A 20,179-nucleotide genomic window follows, 5' to 3' on the forward strand; every position below is an offset into this window, starting at 1 on the left:
AAACAACAGGTGCTGGAGAGGATGTGGAGAAATAGGAACACTTTTACACTGTTGCTGGGATTGTAAACTAGTTCAACCATTATGGAAAACAGTATGGCGATTCCTCAAGGATCTAGAACTAGAAGTACTATATGACCCAGCCATCCCATTACTGGGTATATACCCAAAGGATTATAAATCATGCTGCTATAAAGACACATGCACACATATGTTTATTGTGGCACTATTCACAATAGCAAAGACTTGGAATCAACCCAAATGTCCATCAGTGACAGACTGGATTAAGAAAATGTGGCGCCGGGCACGGTGGCTCAAGCCTGTAATCCCAGCACTTTGGGAGGCCGAGACGGGCGGATCACAAGGTCGGGAGATCGAGACCATCCTGGCTAACACAGTGAAACCCCGTCTCTACTAAAAAATACAAAAAACTAGCCGGGCGAGGTGGCGGGCGCCTGTGGTCCCAGCTACTCCAGAGGCTGAGGCAGGAGAATGGCGTAAACCCGGGAGGCGGAGCTTGCAGTGAGCTGAGATCCGGCCACTGCACTCCAGCCTGGGCGACAGAGCCAGACTCAGTCTCAAAAAAAAAAAAAAAAAAAAAAAAAAAAAAAAATGTGGCACATATACACCATGGAATACTATGCAGCCATAAAAAAGGATGAGTTTGTGTCCTTTGTAGGGACATGGATGCAGCTGGAAACCATCATTCTCAGCAAACTATCGCAAGAACAGAAAACCAAACACCGCATGTTCTCACTCATAGGTGGAAACTGAACGATGAGATCACTTGGACTCAGGAAGGGGAACGTCACACACCGGGGCCTATCACGGGGAGGGGGGAGTGGGGAGGGATTGCATTGGGAGTTATACCTGATGTAAATGACGAGTTGATGGGTGCTGACGAGTTGATGGGTGCAGCACACCAACATGGCACAAGTATACATGTGTAACAAACCTGCACGTTATGCACATGTACCCTAGAACTTAAAGTATGATTTAAAAAAAAAAAAAAGGAGGGGGTTGGAGAAGCAGTCTCTGAAACAAGCTCTTCTACTTCCTACGTAGACAATCAACATTTAGATATAAAAACACCTTCCTTATCAGAAGAGCTGCCTGCACAAAACTGTTTGGCAAAGGTTATAAGGAAAACAATCGATACAAATTTCACATTTCTGTTTACTTTCTGCCTACTCACTTGGAAAAGCAATAAGATGGAATAAATTCCCACTGATCTAGGGGAAATATAACTAGAATGCCATTTTTTCTAAGTTCCTTTGTTTGGAAATTTTTAAAAGAGTTAAATCAAGTTTCATGGTTTATTAGATATTATTTTCTGTAGTGTTTGAAAATGTTTTGGGGTAAAAAAATGGCATGTGTTTTTAATACCCTGAACATTTTCTTTTTCAAACAAAAGTCATCATTCTTGTCTCAGTCCCCCTTGTTCTTCTTCCTATTCTGCCCCTTTGCTCAGCTTCATATATAAAAATCATTTTTATAATCTCTATTGGCCTCACGCTGTACCTCCAGGATGCTTTATGTAGTTCCGGGCCTCCAGGATTATATTTCTTATAACACCAATCACTCTTCGTTTTCCTATGGATGTTATTTTCTTTGGGCGAAATTACTTTTCCTTTATGTAAAAAATGTTTTAAGAAAATATTTTCCATATCTGCAAAGAGCATGTAGTTGATGCACTAGTTTTACAGTTCTTAAAGCAACTCCTCAAATATTCAAACTTGTAGGGGAATTAAATAACACTTTTTGTATAGAGGAAAGCATATCAAAGTAGGTTTCTGAAGCTTCTGGAATTGCAATGTTTTAAATTATTTGCCTTTTCTACAAAACTAAACTTGTTTTATCTCATCTTATTTGCATTATCACATCTTTCAGAGGTTTTAAGACATAGTATCATAACCTTAAAGAAAAACATTTGCCTTGTATTTTATTATAGTTCCTTGTTTGACTAAGTCACAAGGACATCATTGTTTAAATTTGCATGCCTCATAAAAATATATATTTGTGTAAATTATACTTACAAAGACTCTCCAGATATATCTCATTAACCACTACACAAATTATAGGTTATAAAAAGGTTACAGTCAGAGAGGCAGAACTACTTCTTAGGAAAGTATGAGATATGGGAAGCTTGTACAATATAATCCTTTCCAAACTTCGCCCGATAATTTTTATCTAACTGATAATTGGTTAAAATGAACATTGGGGTAGTTTTTAGCTTGGATAAATCCTGTTGGGAAAAAAAAAAAAACTATATCTATTCATTCTTCGAATATTTATTGAGCTTCTACTACACCAGTCTAAATGCTATGTCCACACACGCATTTGAAGCATGAATGAGAAAAGTGGGAGATTCCTTTGGTAAAGGAGGGAGAAGGAATGCAAGCTAATTCTGAGCACTATGCTCTTTCAGGTCTCTCCTGTCAGCTGACTGAGGTACCTATTTCTTTTAAAATGTTCCCTGCCTCTGATTCACTACCTAGCCATCTACTGCCCCGAGTCACCAGACACCACGTAAGTCCTGAGGATAGATTTGTTTCAAGAATAAGACAAAAAGTATTTCAATAGTGATCCACAGAAAAACCATTTTAATTTCTGTGATAAGAAAAAAAAAAAAAAAACAGGAAATGTGGCACAAGTATGTTTGTTCTGCCCTTCTATAGTAGAAAATTTGTATACTTTTGCACATGGCAGAACAGGACAGGCTTAACTAAAGAATAAGGGATAGTGAGTTGATTAGGTGATTGGAAACAGGCCTCAGCTTTGCAATTGCACATCAGTGGGCCTTGTATGTTCAAAGCATTCTGCATCTAAAGAAGCAAACGATGCTTTCCATCTGCGATAACAAGGAAATGCCAAAGTTCCAATTTCCTTGACATTTTATTGCATTTACTTTTGTCTAAAATGAGTATATAACATTATCTTATATAAAAGGAAAGCATATCTTGATGATCTTGAGACACATCTTGAAAACCTTCTCTACCAGATATCTACCAGACATGCTAGAAAAAATATATATATAACAAATAACCCCATTTAAATGCATAGGCAAGTTTGCAGAAACTAAGAGAAATAAAGAAAAAAACAGAGGGAATCCGAAATCGGAGTGATAAACTGATATTTAAAATTTAGCTGAGTTCAGCACTTGCTAATCTCAGGAACCTAGAGATCTGGCTTTTAAGATTTGTTGCAAGCCAGAAAACAAAATCAAAGGCTGTCCTAATGTGAGCCAGGGGCTCTTGAACTGCTATACCTTCAGTGAAAGAGCAGACAGAAAATAAACAAGTCACCTACAAAAATAGATGACAGGGAAACGTGTATTTCAGCATAAAACCAGGTCTGTAATTTAAATTTACCCTATCTGTGTGGTCCAGGAGATCCAAGCTAAGAAAATAACAAAGCAGTCTTGTGTTAGAGGAGTGCCTGGGCTGCCTGACAGAGCCAGTGCAAATCCTCTTCAAAGGGATGTGCCCTTAACCCCATCCTTAGACAATTTCACAGATCAAACAACGTGAAAGTACAAAAGAGCTAATAGACTCATCTCAGTGCAAATTAAACAACTGCGGAGTATCTTCCTTTTTTTTTTTTTTTTTTTTCCAGGAAAAGAACACTTTCCTATGTTAATGTTAGCCCAAATACACGGGAGGAAACAATAAGATTTGGATGAATTCCCCAGAATTTAGTCAGGAAGGGCAAGATAATCCACCAAGTGCTCAGGAGAAAGTAGAAACCAAGTAGGACCACTGTTTTTTTCAATTACATGCTGGAGATCTGAAACCTCAGAGCATTTCTGACTTCCTGGAAGGGCCAAGATAATGGATTTAAAGCAGCTACCAAAACGGAACTAAGAATGATTGGGAGTTAGTGACTAAACTATAGCATAACAGGACCATGATTATAATTAAAGACATCTTTAAAGCAAGTCATCTGGATAAATGCAGACAGAATTGGTAAGTAACTTTAACTGCTACTGAGGTTTATTTTGTGCTAACAATAGTGTGGAATGCTCAGTAATCTCTTCCTAATTTTTGTTCTCAGTATATTTGGGGTTCACACAAATCAGAAACCAAAGTTAGATTGTTTCTAATTGGCAGCAAACCAGAGGGGACAGGAGACTGGTCATGTCTCTGAGTTGTCCACTCCAAGATATGGACAATGAGTATATGAAGACAGACAGAGCCACCCTTTGAACAAATGGCAACAACTATATAGTATAAATAGGATGCACTGAAAATAGTAGGCTTATTTCTTAAGCTGTCATCACCAACATTAACCAGTAATTATATTTCTCCACTTTTTGTAGAAGATATAAATGGCAAATTCTGAATTTATAATTTCTAATACTTCATTTTTCTGCTCTTGTGAAGTTCATTTTGAACTCTCAACATGAAAATATTAAATATTTTTAATTGTGCACGTTGGAACTTGTATTACTTTGGACTTACATTGGCTGAAATTGAAATACAGTAAAAGTGCTCCAGAGTAAGCAGATCAGTTCATCAGAACGACAGCCTTTCAACGGAAAGGGCATTCCCAAGCTGCACCAACGAAAGCATAATCGTGTTACCTGCCCTAACCTGACAGCTCTGAATTAGTCTGATCCACCTATGTGCCGTACAAAGCATTATATTGCTCTGATTTCAAAAACTGAACTTGAACTACACCTTTTCAGAGAAACAAACCATGCTTAGAAATCTGCCACAAATATCTATACATTGCTCTTGAATTCCTCCAGGAATTTGCACCTACTCATGCTGTTACTCTTCACTCTATGATTTCTTTGTTTTTCAGTCCCTGTTGACACTTAAATTTTACTCTGTAGGGAGATTCTCATGTTTGACTCCATTAAGCAAGCTTTGAAACACAACTCACACAGGGTGTTACTTCCAGAACCTTCCTGCCAGTTCCTTGCGTCCACACCATGAGAAAGAGCAAACATTCCTAAATCCTCCCAAAAAATCAAATTATTTGGAGTGAGGAAAAGTCTTGACTATGACACTGAAGATTTCCTGAAGAGATCCAGTATCCCAAATGTACTGAGATGGTGAGGAAATTGCACAAGTAGCAACCAGAGAAAATGAGTGCTATCCACAAACAACCCAGATCCTCCCAAACTAAGGCAAACCTGCCCTTTACGTCCTACATTATTGCTACATCTATGCAGCTTCTGACTTTCCAAAGTTTACTTTCCTTTTTTAGTCCCAAACTTATCTCTCAGATTTGATAAATTCAATTTTCTTGGGTTTGAATTTCAATATTACTAAAGACAAGTAAGGTTAATCTTCTGTCTCATTGGGCCCCTAAATATTTTAAGAAACACTCCATTAACCACATTTTGATCTTCTTTACTGCTGTTTTATTCTAGCATTTCTCTACTCCCACCACTCTGTTCCTCTCTCTCTCTCTCTCACACACACACACACACACGCGCGCGCGCACACACACACACACACACACACAATTGGAGTAAATCCAGGACAAGGACATTCACAATCTTGCCATATTCTGTATTCATTAGACTTCATCTTAAGCACTGTGTTCAATTCAGATTCTGAAGGCACGTTAACCAACTGTAGAACAATGGAGTCCAGGACTGCCCTAGAGGACCGGTTGAAGGAACTACAGAGGTATAACTAGAAAAGATACTTTTTTAGATCCTTCAGTTGTTAAAAGTCCCTAGTAATCTATTACAAACAGAGTGATTTTAATAGTTCTTAACCATTTGCTAACATATGTTTGCAGTGAGGTCCTATGTGTTTGTACTCAGTTCTCTGTCTTTTTTAAAAGGGAATTTTACTTTAGACTATACATTTTCTAAAACTAGAAAAATTATTTTGGAAAAAAAGGTTTGAGTATTACTCTGAAGATTTCATGGAGCTGCTGCTTCCAATCATCTGATCACTTCAGATGGTCTGATAATGTTAGATAAAACCTCTTTATCAGTAATGCACTGGAGTCCTACAGCACTACTTTCCATATTCAACAAAACCTCTCTTTGCATAGATACATGTGTGTAAAAACAGAACATTCATACTGAGGCCAGAGTGCCATCGAAGGTAATTACAGAGACAGTAAAATCCTTTTACGCTGGGAAAAATAAAATGTTAGGTGTCTCATAAAATTTCAGAACCTGATTTCAAACGGATCATAACAAAGAGGAGATCAAATTTAGCATGGTGGACTGCTCGACAGGATATATTTGTAAGTATGAGATTCTATAAAATAGTTGATAAATACAAGACTATTGGTTTGATATAAATGACTAAAGGATGCCGATTTCATTGGTAGAACTTCTGGGAGTGTCAGCAGAAGTTTTTCTAAGGAAAAAAAGCAAACTAACAAACACATATTCTTTTGCCTGGCTTTCTATATTTAAAACAAAACTTACAGTCACTCACTATATAAATGAATCTTTTAAATTGGGCAATAGAGGAAATACTACAGTTTTAAAGTATATTATTTTATTTTAAATATTTTTTGTGTATATTCTCATTTTAAATGTTTTTCATTTTATATGTTTAGATAAAAATATATTACAAAATCAGACATTTATGAATTGTTTCAAAAATCATGCATTACCAAATTATTAGTTTCATCACTTTATTAGCGATACTGAACGCAGGTGTGGATTTTTGTAAGGTTTATCTGAAACATTGTTAATCTTGATTTTATAGAATGTTTTTATTCTTTTATGTTATGCTTAAGTGCAACTATGCACTAATTTCTTGCATTTTTTAAAGGACAAGAAATTTGTGTGCTGTGTAAACAAAGTCTCGCTAAAATGTAAATTGTTCCAAATTTTACTAAATTTTATGTAACATGCTATATCATAAAATAAAGAAACATATTTAAATGCAGATATATGTTAACAGACAGAATTGCTTTTAGAACATGTATTTATTTTCATGATACTTTAAGATTTCATTTAAATAATGGAGGAAACAAATCTATTTCTGGCATACTGCTAATACAACTCAATCCATCACCAATGCATTTATAATCAGTCTGAGAATTCGATTCTATCAGTGAAATTTATTTCTTTTAAATAATTATTAGGAGAAAACAGTGGAGGCAAAATCATCATGGAGACCTAAACTTGTTCTAAACACTCTATGTTTCTATTGTAAAAGTACATGCTAGTTTTACCGAGAGGGTATTGAAAAACAAAAAAGAAAAGCAAATTAATACACAATGTTAAGATAAATATGGATTATTTAAATAAAGAGCAATGGAAAAATACAAATAAAAACCGTAAAGAAATTTTTATGTCATGAAATTAAAACAATTTTAGATAAAGAGTTAATAAATAAAAATAGGAACAACCATAATCCAGCATTTCTGAGGTGGAAAAAGTATTTACTTAAAACTTAAGAGTATTTATAGAAATATTTGCCAAATATGCATTCTCCGGGAAGCACACAATAATCTTTTTGTTTTTGTTTGATTTTGTTATTATTTTATTTTTAGGTCAATGGAATGTTTCCACATATTATACCACCAACATGAGAAAAAAATGATCATTGTTTATTTGAAGCTTGGTGAGTTTGTCCACAATTTAATCAGTTCTATGTCAGACCAATTTAGATCACTCTTTCACTGGGAATTCTCTTTTTGCCAAAGTAGATATGTAGTTCTATAAAACATTTAAAGTAAATTTTTATTTTTATCAGTATTGACTACTTGAACTCTAATTTTAAGGGTACAACTAAAGATGCCCTTGGTTGAATTTAACTAACAAAATACATTTATCAATAGGATGTTTTAATCAAATCCTTATCCTAAAGAACTTTACTTTTACAAAAAAATTAGAATGTACCCTTTATGGAATTACCAAGAATATTTCTTAGAAGTTCTCATTTGTAAATGTGAGAGGATTTCATTCTGCCACTCTATATTGGTGCTATTAAACTTTGATTGAGATGTATTATTTAATGATAAATATTGTTGAATGTTGGATTGTAGATACTTCTTTTTAAACCACTGGTTATTTTGCACATTCTTTGTCCTCAGACTGTGAATTATATTTTCTTATTTTGTCAGATGATATTCTAAGGCTGCCTTTTCTCTTCTCATTTTAGAGGTATGAGAATTTTAATTTCTACTTCTGAGCATCTGCCTTCCATCTTCCAAAATTACTTTGGAATATTTTGTCATTATTTTTCCCCTTGTTTAATGTCCTTTTTCCTTCATGTTCAAGCCTTGCATGTTCCTTTGCTGTAATATTACTAGTGTTTGGGTTGGAAGAGATAATAAACTCAGGTGGTCAATATGACCTTTTTTACCTGAAGCTGGGTTAAGTATTTGTGAATTTATCTCTTTGTTTCAACGCAGAGAGCATTATAAAGTTGGGGGGTGGGGAGTTCTGTGATATTCCAACACAATGGTGGTACATGGTGCTTGTGAATCCGGCAGTAATCAATAGAGAGAAACACAGACATGCGGATGGACTTTCAGTTCCAGAAATCTTAGAATATAGGCGGGAAGGCACCAGGCTCTGGGCACAGGAGCAGAACTCTAGTCAATGGGACAGCGTCCAGTCTCCAGTCCCATTTCCTAAAGGACAGGAACACCAGAGAAGATCTTATGGTCTATTTATTCTATGCATAACGCATCTCATACACAATTCCGTCACTAAATATTTTTACAATTTAATCATTGATACTTTTGTGACATTATATTCTATTTGTATTCCATAAGTTAATAAATCTGTAAATGTTTGACTTAAAATGCTAACCAACATATAAACAACTACTTATATGTAATTATCAAGTAACATTCGAATGTAACAATTTAGGAAAGTTAAAGTCTAGTAGGAATAGATAAATCAGAAATATAAATAACATTATATCTATATATATTGCTTCTTTTTCAATGTCACCTAACTAATAAGTTGCTTGGACCAAGGAACCCTCACTGAATCAGTTATGTAGCTGAGCCCAGGGCTGCTATTGGTGTACACAGAGTTTTTGCTGGAATTATTTAAAAAGTAGCCTTTCACCACGTGGATGAAGCCCCACTTGGCTGTGAAGCCAAGACTTAGGGGAGTCTGAGTGGATCTCAGCCTTCTCTCTCCTTTTGGATCAGGCATCTCCATAGAGAGAACAACCTGAATAACTGCATTTAAAGGGAAGCTGTGGCTGGGCTGGCCTCTTGCCCCTTTTTTCTCTAACACTCAAGCATGCCTGGGCTCTTCTGGCAGCCCCAACCCATCAGTGTGATACACACACCCAGATGTCTGTGAATCCCTGTTGTAGACCCAATTAATTCTAAAGCTGGGACTCAGCCACTAATAAAATGTGTGAACAATAGAAATATAGAAACATGGGAACAACAAAAATGAAGAGAAGGAGGATTTGCAGATTATATGTTGACATGTTGAAGAATGAATAAAGTTAGTGGGGAACACTTGTGAGATCTGAGATGAAATTTTAAAAGAGGAAGAAATGCAGTCTAACAGAATATATGTTTCCTGGTACATACAAAAGAACTTAGGAACTATTTCCTGAGTAAGAGCATGCAAGTAGCTGAAGGAAAATCGAATATACTGGAACAGAAAATTTTTGCATACATGCAATTTTTTTAAATCTTTACAGTTCCATTTTAGAGAAAAGGAAAAGGAAATGAAAATCTGAGGTTTAATTAATATGCCCAAGGTCACACAGCTTAATAAGAGCCTGACCTCAAGCACATGTCTGTCTGGCTTCAGACCCCAGAACTATTTGAATATACTCTGTCAACTCGCAGGAGCTGTGGGAACCCCCTAAACTCCAGTGCATCCAGAAATTACTTTACCTTCACTATACTTCAGACCTTAGTGAGTATTGCATACTAAGACCATTCTGCTTTTGCCAATTTCATTAAATTTATAAAAGAAAATATGATAACCCATTAATAGACATACATTTGAGTTACAGAAATCACCACAATAAAAGGTCTGAAAATGTGTACACATAGCTCCAATAGATCAAGTGAGAAGACAGTGGGACACAAAAACTATTGTTAAAAATAGACAGTAAGGGAGAGGTCAAGTCTCAGCATAAGACAGGGATGACTAATTATACTTACAGAGAAGACATGTGGAGGAAGTAAATTTTTTCCTATCCTCCTACTTAGAAGATAAGCTGCGAGTCACTGTGTAACTACATTTTATAGGTGATCACAGAGATGAGGAATCTTGCAACTCAAACTAAGTAGCTTGAAATTTGAACTAATGTAGTTCAAGGTACAATTACACACAGGACTAGCTATTGACAGCCAGTCAATGTAACAGTTGTTTAGTCTCAATTAATGTCAGTGTTGATTATTTTCAGTCAGATTTATCTTTCTAGAAAAAGATTTTTATTTTTATCACACTGCTATTTAAAGACCTCAGTGGATTACTTCTACTAACAAAATAGAGTCTAACAGCTTTAGTCTGTTATTTAAGGTCATCTAGAACCTAACTACACACACAAACATATCCCTTTAATAAACTCTCCCTTTTGCTTAAGTCTTGTGAATCTCTATTTGCAATCAGAAGAGTACTAATAAGTGAATTAATCTATTCCCTTTCCATTTTCTTCCTTCCTGTAGATACAAATAACTTTATTGCTCCTTCTTGGTCCTCCTCACTTACAGTAGAGACCTACATAGAAAATGAAGTTAATCAGACCACATTTCCCATATATTCTTATCCCCAAACCTGCAAATGAACTTGAATCTATACCTGTATTTTTCACTAGTTACAAGAGAATAGTAACTGTTTCCTGTATTTCCACTTCTCCAACGTCTCAACTCCCACATCCTGAATTCTAGCCCCTCCTCCTTCTTCAGGAACCTGAAATTCTATTGGTTTTCCTTCTTTATTGTGGGTTTTCAACCTCTGTCTATGTACCTTTTGCCAACTTAACAATGTCACTCACATTGTAACTTGACTTATTGTAACAATGCCTCCTAGAGAGACATGCAGACTAGAATGGTCAAATGACAAGAGTCTGCCTCTCTGTCATTATTACATCTATCAACAGCTTTCAAGAAAGAAAGAAGAAAAGAAAGAAAGAAAAGAAAGAAAGAAAAAAAGAAAGAAAGAAAGAAAGAAAGAAAGAAAGAAAGAAAGAAAGAAAGAAAGAAAGAAAGAAAAGAAGAAAGGAAAGGAGAGGAGAGGGAAAAAGAAAGAAGGAAAAAAAGAAAGAAAGAAAGGAAAAGAAAGAAAGAGAAAAGGAAAGGAGAGGGAAAAAGAAAGAAGGAGAGAAAGAGAAAGAAGGAAAGAAAAAAAAGAAAGAGAAAAGGAAAGGAGAGGGGAAAAAGAAAGAAGGAAAAAAGAAGGAAAGAAGGAGAGAAAAAGAAAGAAGGAGAGAAAGAAAGGAGGGAGGTAGGAAGGGAGGAAGAAGAGAAAGAGAGAGAAAGAAAGGAAAAGGGAGGGAGGAAGGGAAAGAGGAAAGCAGGGAGGAAGGAGGAGAAGGAAGGAGGGCAAACAGAAATTACAAGCAGCCTTTCATTCATCCTGGGCTTCATTTTCTCTTGCTTTCCTCCTTCTTGTTTCTGTCCTCCCTGCTCCACTGAAACCACTCTCAGCAAGGTCATTAATGAGCATCTTGTGAACAAATCTGACATTTTTTGATCCTTTGCTCTCTTAATCACTTCCCAGCTTTTAACACTTCATTGGCCACTCTTTCCTTTTTGATAAACTCATTCCTTGGTTTCCGTGATACTGTGTTATTCTGATGCAAGCTCCTTTTACACAGCCTTTCTCTTAAATGTTTGTGTTCAGAAACTCATACTGGGCTGTCTGCTTTTTACAGTCCACACTCTCTTCCTGGAACATCTCGTCATTTTTTTTGTGGGGCGGGGGGCTCCTCTTATGTGTTTTATGAAAATAACCCACCTTTATCCTGAAGCCAAATCTCTCACCTCAACTTGTTCTCTTTCTGTCTCACCTTCCATATCCAATGGGTCAACATGTTCTAATAGTTCTTCCTCCAAAATGTCTAAAATCTCTCTCCTTCCCTCCATCTCCACTGCCACCTTCCTAATCATCCCTCACCTGAACTCCTGCAGTCACCCCCTAACTGGTCTCCCTGATGACACTCTTGCCACACTGTAATTCATTCTACTCACAAACCCACTTCAAGTCTTAGCATGTCTATTCTGAATTTTAAATCCTGCAATGATTTCCCAGCTTCTTACTGTGAAATCCATGGCCTGTATGGCTTAACATGCTTGGCCTCCGCCTAGCATTACAAATTCTCCCACCACTTTCTTGCTGCAGTGAACATTTTTAAACATGATTATTGGTTCAATCTTAACTCTCTATGCCTCTCAGCTCACTCTCTCACTCTGTCTGCCACACTCTAAATTCATGTGGTAACAAAATTCCTTTTTTTTTTTTTTCCTTTTGAGACAGGTTCTTTCTTTGTCACCCAGACTGGAGTGCAATGGTGTGATCATGGCACACTGCAGCCTCAACCTTCTGGGCCCAAGCAATCCTCCCACCTCAGCCTCCTGAGTAGCTGGGACTACAAGTGCACACCACCATGCCCAGCTAATTATTTGTTCTTTTTGTTGGAGAGACGGGGTCTCTCTATGCTGCCCAGGCTGGTCTCAAACTCCTGGGCTCAAAAGAGCCTCCCGCCTCAGCCTTGCAAAGTGTTGGGATTACAGGCCTGACCACAGTGCTGAGCCTAAATTCCTTTTATTTCCTCAGTGGGACATAACTCATTGCCTCTTAATCTTTGCTCATGTTGCCCCTCCTTCACTCAGCACACTCGTGCATATCCTGCTGGTTTCAGCTCAGATATTACTTAACTAGGCTGCCTTCACTAACCCCTCAAGTCTAGTTAGGTTCTCCTCCTAGGCGTATGCACAACCCCTGTACTTCCCGTATCCAAGCCCCCATCACATGTTGGGGTTTTTGTTGTTGTTGTTGTTATTTGTTTTTGAGATAGGGTCTCACTCTGTTCCCCAGACTACAGCACAGTGATGCAATCACAGCTTACTACATCCTCCATCTCCTGGGCTCAAGTGATTGCCCCACTACAGCATTCCAAGTAGTTGGGACTACAGGCACAAGTCAACATGACCAGCTAATTTTTTTCTATTTTTTGTAGAGACAGAATCTCACCATGTTTGTCCAGGCTGGTCTAGAACTCCTGGGCTCAAGCAATCCTCCCCCTTCAGCCTCCCAAAGTGATGAGATTACCGGTATCAGCCACTGTGCCTGGCTCATCACATGTATTTTAATTGCTTGTCAGTGAGGACAGGAAGAGGAGAGACAACATGTATATTGATCACAGGCAATCAGAACTTGGCACATAACAAGTACTCAATAGACTTTTGAATGAATCGTAAAGACTGATATAAAAATTCACTGCTTACCCTTAATAATTCATTATATATGTATGCATATATGTTTAGCAAACCATTTCCAGCTTTAAAATGTGTATTTAATAACTCTTAACAAATTTGTTGTTTTTTAAAGTCCTGAGTTAAAAACCTTCTATGACACGTATTGTTATGTAAAGGTGCCCGAGATGAATAAACTCGAACTCAATTTTAAAGTCAAAGTTACTGTGCCCAGAGTAGATAAAACCAGATAAGCAGCACCCTTAAAATTCACTCAGAAGGTAGTTTATTTTTTATTTGACTATTTACACTATTTTACTTGTCCAGTTAAAATGAGGCTCTTTTCCAATACATTGAGAGAGCTTTCTAAAAACAAGAATTGTGGCTGGGCACAGTGGCTCATGCCTACAATCCCAGCAGTTCGGGAAGCTGAAGTGGGCAGGTTGTTTGGACCCAGGAGTTTGAGACCAGCCTGGGCAATGTGGTGAAACCCCATCTCTACCAAAAACACACAAAAATTAGCTAGTCATGGTGGCGCATGCCTGTAGTCCCAGCTACTCGAGAGGTTGAGGTGGGAGGGTCACCTAAGACCGGAAATGTCAAGGCTACAGTGAGCCATGATCATGCCACTGCACTCCAGGCTGGGTGACAGAGTGAGACCCTGTCTCAAAAAAATAAAAATAAAAATAAAAATTGTCCCTTTCCTTGGGAGTTGGTGAATTCATTATCAGTAAGCTCTAAATGAAAAGATCTTTTTCAGAGATTGGTATTTTTTAAACTTCATTGTTTGATAAATAGTTAGGCCGGTTGAGTAAAGTCATTTACAAATCTAAGCACATGTATTTTTATAAAATATTTATGAGAGATGAGTCATTTTATTCTCCTCTCTCCTCCCTACTCGCCCAGTGATTGTATTCCATTAACTCCAAGAACCCATCCTTTTTTATGATTTATAATATTGTATATTCCTTAGAAAGTGACTCTAATATATAATTATTTTAAATGACCAAATTATACAAATATATACTGTATTTCCTTAGAAAAATGAGCAGGCGGAATTGTTGGATTTGTAAGGTGTTCAGAGATGAATCTAAGAGGCCCCCTTCAAAGTAAGTAGCATTTAAGTTTCTATGGTAAGTGTAAAGCATATTTATCAGATGATAAATAGGTACATATTTATTAAACTGCTATTGTAACATATTTTGTTCAGAAAGTAAAATTTGCATTTACACATGAGTCATTTCACCAGAAGAGCAGTCATGTGTTACTAAGATTCTTGTTTTCGTTATTCATGGTTTACATGAGAATTCAGCAAGTTAAATGCTTTAGAATCTATTATGAATAGTCTCTGTTCTTTTTAAAGACAAAGAATATTGTTTGTGTTAAAATGAGATTCTTCAATCCAAAATATTTTCTTGGTTCCAACCCTCCACATACGAAGTGCCAGAAAGTTTCATACCTAGATAAAGAAGGTGAGACTGGAGGAGGAATCAAATGTTTACCAAGCTCCCAAGCCTCCTCCTCCACACTTTGCCATAACTCAAAATGCAGCCATTTGGATGAGAACAGTGAAAAGAATAATGCCTGAGAAGAGTAACAGGCCATTGCGTTGGATTTGCTCACCTCAAAGAATTCCCAAGTTGAGAACTCCTGTTAGATGAACCATGAGTGCCTAACCTAGTCCATGTCCAGTCCTCAGTTCTGGCCACACCTTTCTGTATGGTCAGAGCCCCTGGCATGCTTGCTCTTTCACTAAAATACCAAAATGTCCAAAAACACTTACAAGCTACTGTGTGGCAAGGAGAAGGATGCTGCAACAGTGGGCAGAAGAGATAGTAAGACCCAAAGCTCAGCATTTTAAATGATCAATGAAGGCTACTGCACTGCACAAGTGCATCCAAGTTCAAAGATATAACTTGTTAATTAAGGGACAGCTCTCCTGTCTTCTGATGATTCCCACAGAGGAACACTGTCACAGCTTGCATTTCTTCTATCAGCCTTATAGACTCACCATGAGAAAAGGGGAAGACCAAAAAGATAAAAAAAATCACATTCATGGAAAGCTGCCAGATAACAGTTATTTAATAGGTGCTTGGCATTAATGACCTAATTTAATTTTCAATATAACACTGTGAGATAGATGTTATTACCCCTATTATATAGACAGTAAAATTAAGGTTTGAAGATTTTAAGTAAGACCAAGGACAATTTAAGTAAGACCAAGTAGACCACTGGGATTAGAACCTACGACTGTCAGAGACTCCAAACATTCTTCATTCCTTTGCCTACAACATCATGGTATCTTAAAATGCTTTCATATCTGGTATCCACTGCCCATCTGTCCAGAAGAATGGAGGGGACACAAGGGAGAATTTGTATCAGGAAAAAAGGTGTTTCAAATAATCCTAATAAAGGCACCCAGGTAGCCATAGGCCAGCATTAAAATTGTGAGAGCCTCAGAAAAAAATTATAAGCCAAATGGGGTTCAATCAAAAATGGATTTTATTTCCCATCTTTACCCCGAACCATAATTACTCCAATCATCTCTCCCCATAAATCTCATGAGTCTTAGAGACAAAAGAACTCTCTTACCAACAATTATCAACACTTAATTTTAAGCTAACCCAACACATTGATGACTCTTCACTCGTGTTGTAGATTGTATTCTTCCCAACACATTAATGACTCTTCACTCTTTATTCTTTGTATAGGTTTTATATAGGGAAGATTTTATTCTTCCCTATATAATGATTAGAACGCATGGGCATTCAATAAACCTTACCTAGCTCTTTCCATTTCACTGGATTGAAAAGGTTATTTTAGGTTACTTTTTCTAAAGTTTTAACAAGAGAAAAGAACAATGACTCAGATAGTATTTCATGGAAATGTTTTTTGAAAGCAATCTTAACACAGTACACTGTTAAGCCTCAGTACTGATGCAAGCAGTTCATCCAAAACTGGCAGGATCCATCTGAATTTTTAGAAAACAAAAGATATCTGACCTTTTAAGGACTCCCAATATTTTTCCATGTTCTAGGATATTTTTTAATCTCTTTAATCCTCCTTCATTGTGTTAAGAACCTGCTAATGCCGATGGCTGTTCCTGCAGCACTAATTTTTAGGCTGCTAATTTTAGGTATAGCCAATGGACCGTGCTTGCATGTGTCTATAGCCATCTTCAATTATCTAGTTGTTGAAAGTAGAACAATTAAGAATGCACCATAAACTGAATGGCAATAAACACATTGGCTATTTCTGTTTTATTTCCAACTTTCATTGTAAGTTCAGGGGCACATGTGCAGGATGTGCAGGTTTGTTACATAGGTAAATGTCTGCCATGATGGTTTGCTGCACAGATCATCCCATCACACAGGTAGTAAGCCCAGCATCCAATAGCTATTATTCCTGATGCTCTTCCTCCTCCCACGCCCCCACCCTACAACAGGCCCCAGTGTGTGTTGTTCTCCCCCATGTGTCCATAAGTTCTCATCATTCAGCTCCCACTTGTAAGTGAGAACAGGCAGTATTCGGTTTTCTGTTCCTGCATTAGTTTGCTGAGGATATGGCCTTCCAGCTCCATTCATGTCCTTGCAAAGGACATGATATTGTTTCTTTTTATGGCTGTATAGTATTCCATGGTGTATAAAGTTATTTGTATTTGAGAATACAGTCATTTGCCAATTCACCTCATGAAGCTCACCAAAATGAACAGAATTCTGGAATCTTTCACAACTGTTTTCTAAATGGTAAATGGCTTTGTTTATACTGTTTAGGTCAAATGTAACTTGACATAATACACTTTAATAAAAATTAAAACTGATACAAAAAAAATCTAGCAAATAGGAGACTGAGAAAATAGTAGCTTTAGGGTTACTAACTGTATTATGTGAGTGCATGCAAATAGGTTTTGCGGATTAACTCTAAGATTCTAATAGATAAATAGGTAAACACTTGGCTGGTGGCAGCAGCAAACAGTGCATAACCCTTTTAAAAGCAATTTGGCAGTCTGTACCAAAAACCTTAAAAATTTGCCTCTTAACCAGCTTTGATTCTACTTCTGCTAGTGTCCTGGAATTACTCTAATCATGTGGCTATGGCAAGCCTTAAACACAGCTGGGCTACATTTGAGTTTTAATGGTGAAAAATGAGAGAAAATCAATATGCTGTTTGAGAATAATTATGAATAAACTATGGAATGCCCCCCTTGTAGCCTATTTTGCCGTCACCATAAACAATATGACTATCAATGATTATACATTTGTAATTATAAATTATAACACTACAAATGATTAAGACAATTATGATGACATAAAATGCATAAAGTATACACCCACATAATGTGATTACTTCTTGATTAAAAACACACAAATACAAACATAACAAAAAGACTTTAAAAACCTACATCAAAATACTAATAGTGGTAATTTATTAATAGAGAGATTATAGGACTATGGTTCTGTATAGTATTTATTAAATTATATTTTCAAGTCTATACTATTTGCATAATTTTTATAATTTTAAAAATTTAAATAGTAAAAATAAAATGTAAAATATCACAGGAAGACAACTTGCCAACGAAAACCACACACAAACGGAATGTAAATATGTTTTGGTGTCATTTTCGAGATAATATAATTTTACTTAGTTCAACAAAAACCTTGAGAATATTTAGCCCAATCAGTGCTTTTTGTTTCTTTTCAAAGCCTTACTTTGGAGGAAGTGTTACAGTGGGCCCAGTCTTTTGAAAATTTAATGGCTACAAAATGTGAGTATTGTGTATCTGTCATCTTTGAATAACTAGCGAGTTCCATTCTTAGAGGTAAAGGTGGGGGTGCCAGATGATGGATGTATGCTATTCTTCTCACAGCCTTCTAACTGGCAACTGATACAGTTAAAAAAAGAAAACCTGAAAATAGTTTGTTGTGTCAACCACTATTATTTTCTCTGGTGTTAATTAAAACAAGATTAGTCACTGTGAATATTTATTCTTCACAAGTATATGCACAAAATCCCTTGGAAAATATGCTTAAATAGTAACACATACCATAGCCTTCTAAAGTTAGTATTAAACCAAAAACTTACCTCGCTGTTCTTGCTGCCTTCAAAAGTAAGAACAAATTTGAGTCTTGATGTTCTAAAACTTCTCCCCAAAGTTTGTTTCAACTTTTTCAGTGTCTGATTTAAGTGGGACTGTACATGGGTCTGTATATAGTTGTTGGTAAGTATCAACATTAACATGGTATAAATAAGAGATATCAGCAATGGATGTGAAAGACATAAAGTCATGGGCTCAGTCAGGAAAAATAAAGGAGGACGTGCATTCAAGAGAATAGTCAGTTGCGTTTGGGGTCAGAAAAGCTGACAGGTTGTAGAAAATGATAAAGCCAGAAGACAGGTACAGAAAAAAATGAAGGGTGCAGTCACAGAAAATTCTCCTGTTGAATTTGGTATTTTTTTTAAACGGAGTTGGTTCCCCTCAATGCTTGTTAATTTTTGCCTATAGACCCATCTTTTTATTTAAGATCCCATTTTAGCCTCTCTGTGAATGTTTTATCTGTTTAGAGCGATAGACTATAAAGGAGAGTTAGCTGTGCTACTTACATGCTTTAACTAGTGGGGGTACCAGTAGCTATTCTGGGCAAGGTACCTCCTATTCCTCACAGAGGTTGCCATACTCCCGAGGCACTACCTGCTCTTTCTGACTCAAGACCCTCTTTAGTATGGACTCAGTTGTCACTGCCCAGCCCAGAAGGTGATGGCAGTAGGTGTAGATACTTGGCTACTCCTGCTGAAACACGTTAATCAACAATTCTGGCACTTACTTCTGCCCCATCCCTAGGGCTGGATCTACCTCTACAGGCTTGGGTCACCACCTGAGCTCTCATCTTTTGTAGCACGCCTTTCCAATGGGCATTTGGGGCCATAGTTTCTTCCTTTGATGCTATCACCACTGCCTTTCACTTTTCAGGTATTCCTCATAGCTTATAATCCAATTTGCCAGCATGAATGTGAATTTTAAACAAATATATTCTGGGTCAATTTTAGAACATTGAAATGGGATGAAGAGGCAAAAGTATATATTCAGTTAACTATATTGTAAATTTTTGTCCTAATCCTCTGTAACACACATTTTGCCACCTTGCTAGACTGATCTCTTTCTTGGAGTTTCATACTCTTCATCTACAAAATGGGAATGATATCACTTATCCTTTCAGTTTTATTGTGCAGGTAAGATATAAAACATCTAGCTCAATGCCTAATAGGCACACAATAATTGGTAATTTCTTTTAATAGTAATAAAGTACATGTCTTTGAATATCATTCTTTTTCTCTCTGCTGCCTACCAACAAGTCCAAAATCTTGGTATTTAATACTCTCTACACCCTAACCCAAAACATTTCCTAAAATTTGTCTCTAGCTATGCCTCATCACATAACATGCACTCCACCAATGTGACTGTCACTTCGTTTTCTACTTGTACATCTATGATTCTTCTGATCCAGGCTTTTGTTCAAAGTCCTTTTCATCTCTAGTTACTCTGCTCATCTTTGAAAGTTAAATTCAAGTGCCACTTTCTCCAGAAAACTGTTTAGAAATTTTTACTTTATCTTCTATTTTGATAGTATTAACATTTAGTCTGCTTTTCACTGTAGCTAGTTAGTGTATTGGGTTTTCTATATAGTGACTTTCTCCCTAGATTATAAATTCCTTAAGAGCACAGCTTGCCTCTCATTTACCTTTCAAACCCCTGAGAGACTGAAAATGTGTTTTGTGCCCAATGAGCATGCAATAAATGTTCCATGAATAAATACAAGAAAAATATTAGTGAGAAAAGATCAAAACACCA

At 36.7% G+C, this 20,179-nt stretch overlaps 1 protein-coding gene across 8 annotated transcripts in view; it reads left to right on the forward strand.

Annotated features, from left to right (window-relative positions):
- The window catches only part of RGS13 (regulator of G protein signaling 13), a 50,789-nt gene that overhangs the window by 20,834 nt on the left and 9,776 nt on the right, over positions 1-20,179 (forward strand). Inside the window, exons 1-6 of one of the 8 annotated variants that reach the window (XM_005540267.5) lie at positions 6,054-6,213; positions 7,480-7,550; positions 8,053-8,092; positions 9,757-9,826; positions 14,373-14,441; positions 18,036-18,097. In XM_005540267.5, the coding sequence (XP_005540324.3) occupies positions 14,377-14,441; positions 18,036-18,097 (127 nt within the window). In that variant the 5' untranslated portion in view covers positions 6,054-6,213; positions 7,480-7,550; positions 8,053-8,092; positions 9,757-9,826; positions 14,373-14,376. Of the gene's footprint in view, positions 1-3,414; positions 3,963-6,053; positions 6,214-7,479; positions 7,551-8,052; positions 8,093-9,756; positions 9,827-14,372; positions 14,442-18,035; positions 18,098-20,179 lie in introns of those variants that run through there. The other 7 variants (XM_065538939.2, XM_065538928.2, XM_005540265.5 and 4 more) reach the window with 7 other exon arrangements.

Source organism: Macaca fascicularis, chromosome 1, assembly GCF_037993035.2.
Source record: "Macaca fascicularis isolate 582-1 chromosome 1, T2T-MFA8v1.1".
Lineage (NCBI taxonomy): Eukaryota > Metazoa > Chordata > Mammalia > Primates > Cercopithecidae > Macaca > Macaca fascicularis.